The following is a 3465-nucleotide window of genomic DNA, read 5'->3' as shown; positions in this document are numbered from 1 at the left end:
AAAAATCAAAACTTTAAAACCCAGACTTCATTTTTCAAAGTGGTTCTTAGGCTGTAAAACTGAACATTCCACAGGAATAAATGAAGACAGCTAGTCTAGTCTTGAGTTTTAGATTAATCATCCTAACAGACTCCGCTTGGATGGTAAAGACAAGCAATGGAAAAGCCTGTATCAAACCACTGTAGTAGAGAGTAGTACACAGAGGGGTGAGAGCAGAGATTGGGGAAAGGGGGAAAAATGTAAAATGAAAACCAGAAGAGGCCTTTATGAACCAATGATGACATGTGCCAAGACCTGAGAGAGATAATTAACTCAACTCTCTGCACCTGAGGGCAAAACAAAGCCAAACAATGGGAACTCCAGGAAAGCAATACTAATGTCTTCCCCTAAATCCCAGAGAAAGCAATTCACCATCAAAATATTTCCACATACAAGAACAAAGTGACAAAATCATCAGTCTTTGGGATCAAAACAAAACAGCAAAGACTTAACTCAGAAGTAAACAAAAACTTTAAGCTGGAGGAAGTTATAGTGGCATGACAGAGGAAATACCTGTGTAATAGTCTTCTACCATAATGTCTTACTATTGCAGATATTCATGTAGATAATAAATAATCAAATCAATGATGACCCAGAAGACATGATTCAGTGGAGTTTGGCCTCAATTATTTCCCAAGTCTCCTTTCTCCAAAAAACGAAATTATATAATTTTATACAGACAACAATCTAGAATAGAAAGAAATACTGTACCCTCTCTTTCTAGCCAAAATTTAATTTTCCATTTGTTCTTAAGTAATATCACCCTTTAAAATGATCCATTCTGCTAGCTCTTCCACATGGAAGCGAAAACTTTAAATCTTAAAAATTAGTATCATTTCACACTAAGGTACTAACAGAAATCAGAGTATGTTTATTACGAATGAAGAATAGTTATCAATATTCCAATGTCATTTTATTCTCATTACAAAAAGATACCTGTGTCCTCCTTACCAGCAATAAGATATAGAGGAAGAATCAGAAGTCAAAAATGGAAAGCATAATAGTCATACACAGAGATTACCCTGAACTGATGCAAATTATACTAGCTTCTGAACAATTTTACACTGAGTTGAGTTTGGTACATCATGTTTTAAATACCTTTTCTCCTTAGAACTATGGGTTCCAATGCCAGCATAGATGATTTACATTTCCCTACAAAGACTGGTAAGCTATCAAATGCCACACAGCTTAGTGTAGGAGGTTGAGAAGCTATGAAAAGTGATACTTATTTTTAAAGTAAGAACATTATGCTTTTAATCAAACAAACTAATAGCTGTTCTCTAAGCCATCTTGATTTTCTAGGCATAATCATTGTTTAGTCATATCTGGAGAGGCAAATGCTAAATAGGCAGAACCCTGAAATGTTCACCCCACTAAATGCCTGATTTTCTTTTCTCCTCTTACCTGATAATGAGCCTGGGCTTGCTGCGCTGAGTTCAAAGTGACATTACAGAGTTTGCAGTACAGGGGCTTACATAGCTCCTCCAGGGCAGAGTCTTGTTCCCCTCCCTTAGGTAATTCTTCTTCCCCTGCCAGAGGCAAGGAAGTGTCCTGCCCAAAAGGCTTCTGTGGTGGAAGTTGCAAGGATCCTGTAGACCTGGTGGCCACTGACATAGGAGGAGAGGTTAAGGGCTGCTTAGGCGGAGGAAGCCCTGTGTGTTGCAGGAGGATCATTGGGTAGGAAAGCCTTGGGCATAATCCAGTGGGTGATGAGAAGCTGTGTCTTCAAATCTGAATCAACAGCAGAAAAAAAAAAAAAAGTACTCACTTAAAAAGGAGACCTCAGCAATACCACATGTAAAAGACATCATATGACCCTTTCCTCTACTTCCCCAATCCCATCTTTAGGATTTCTTTCCTTTTGCCTCATCTAGTAGACTTCCCCTGTGTTAATTCATATTGACACAATGCTCTTCCACTGAGAATGGCTTTATAGATTTGGCTTTATTTTGCTTGGCACAGCTCCAACTGCCATCCCTCTGGCCCATGAACATTAATAGCATTGCATCCATGGCTAATTAAATCTAAAAGTCACATGGCTGAAATGAACATCAAAGGTCACCCAGCCCAGACCCCTTCCCTCAAGCACACTTAAACACTCTTGATGATAATCGTGCACAGATAAAAACATCACCAGTTAAGAATCTTAGCAAATATCTCTTTTCCATCCCATGTCAAAAAGAGTGGGGAAAAAGAGTATCACCTCTCAGAATCCTTAAAGCACTTCTAGAACTAGCTAAAATATCAAGGAACTCTAGGAATTACCCACAGTTAAAATGTGACAGAAATAAATAAAAGTGTTCCTTCTGATGCAACTGGCAATATTTAAGCAGTTGAGCCAATGATTCTTTACAGCAGAGGTTGCAAACAGATGCACTGTAGGCCACATACAGCCACAGATATGCTGTTTGGAATATACAGTGTTTTGTTTTGTTTTTCATCTTTTAAAATAAATTAGTTGTCAACACTTAAAAATCAAGAGATTCATGGCTTCTCTTGATAAAAGGATGATCTGGCAACACTTGGCCCACATTCCTATCTGGGAAATAACTAGCTAGTTAATCCTCAAAGGCACTGCCCCTGGAGCCAGGCCTGCTTTCTCCAGGCCACCTCAGTCCCCACTGAGCTGCTGCCTGTACTTGTTACTTGCCTGATGTCTGTAGGCTCCTGAGTTTATGACCCCAACTCATACAGCCTTAGACTATATTCATGAATCCCCTGTAAAATCAAAATATTTTTTCTCCTTCTAAAGGTAAATCATCTGCACAAATTAAGATAGCAAGTAAATCTTCAATGTAGTAATGGATCACACTACCATAAACCCTAGTATAATTCCAGTTCCTAAGTCTTCTGGCTATTTCTTCTGCACTTTTTATTAAATAATTGATAGTTGCTATTCTATTTCCCTCAGAAAAGACCCAGTATGTTCCACTCTTTCTTCAATCTTTATCCATGATTTCTCCTGACTCCCATCCACATGGCATCTTCTAACCTTGAGTATCTCAAAATGAACCACAGTACACCTTTGAGTTCCCAAGATTCTAATTAACCCAAATTAGAATCCTTATTGCAAAATCTACAACTCCCTCCCCTTTCTCAATACAGTACTATTAAAACCTCTTCTCTTGGTCAACATAATATGGCTATTTTAAGCTACTGAAATTTTCCATCAGCAATGCAAATGTGTATATTATGGCAATAATAGATTTACTAAAATGAATCAAGTAAATTTTGAAAAGTTAAAAGTCCATTTATCACATTTGGTAACTACGCAGCACCTGAAAATTGCAATCAAGTAACAACTTTGATACTAAATTCAGGTTCTGCAGACAGCAGAGGAAATCAGTGCCATAGAGAAATAATATAGTTAAGGGCAAAGTGGATAAATTATTAGTCATAGTATTTAACAATACTTCTTATTAATCA

General features: G+C 37.6%; 1 protein-coding gene across 1 annotated transcript in view; it reads right to left on the bottom strand.

Annotated features, from left to right (window-relative positions):
* ZMAT3 (zinc finger, matrin-type 3) overlaps positions 1-1737 on the bottom strand; it is a 34675-nt gene extending 32938 nt beyond the window's left edge. Inside the window, exon 1 of the mRNA XM_012639404.1 lies at positions 1444-1737. Within this exon, the coding sequence (XP_012494858.1) occupies positions 1444-1713 (270 nt within the window). The 5' untranslated portion in view covers positions 1714-1737. The remainder of the gene's footprint in view (positions 1-1443) is intronic.
* Between the last annotated feature and the right edge of the window lie 1728 nt (positions 1738-3465).

This window comes from Propithecus coquereli, unplaced genomic scaffold, assembly GCF_000956105.1.
Source record: "Propithecus coquereli isolate 6110/MARCELLA unplaced genomic scaffold, Pcoq_1.0 Scaffold14, whole genome shotgun sequence".
Lineage (NCBI taxonomy): Eukaryota > Metazoa > Chordata > Mammalia > Primates > Indriidae > Propithecus > Propithecus coquereli.
The sequence above is the reverse complement of the archived record's forward strand: the minus strand, read 5'-3'. Positions and strand labels throughout refer to the sequence as shown.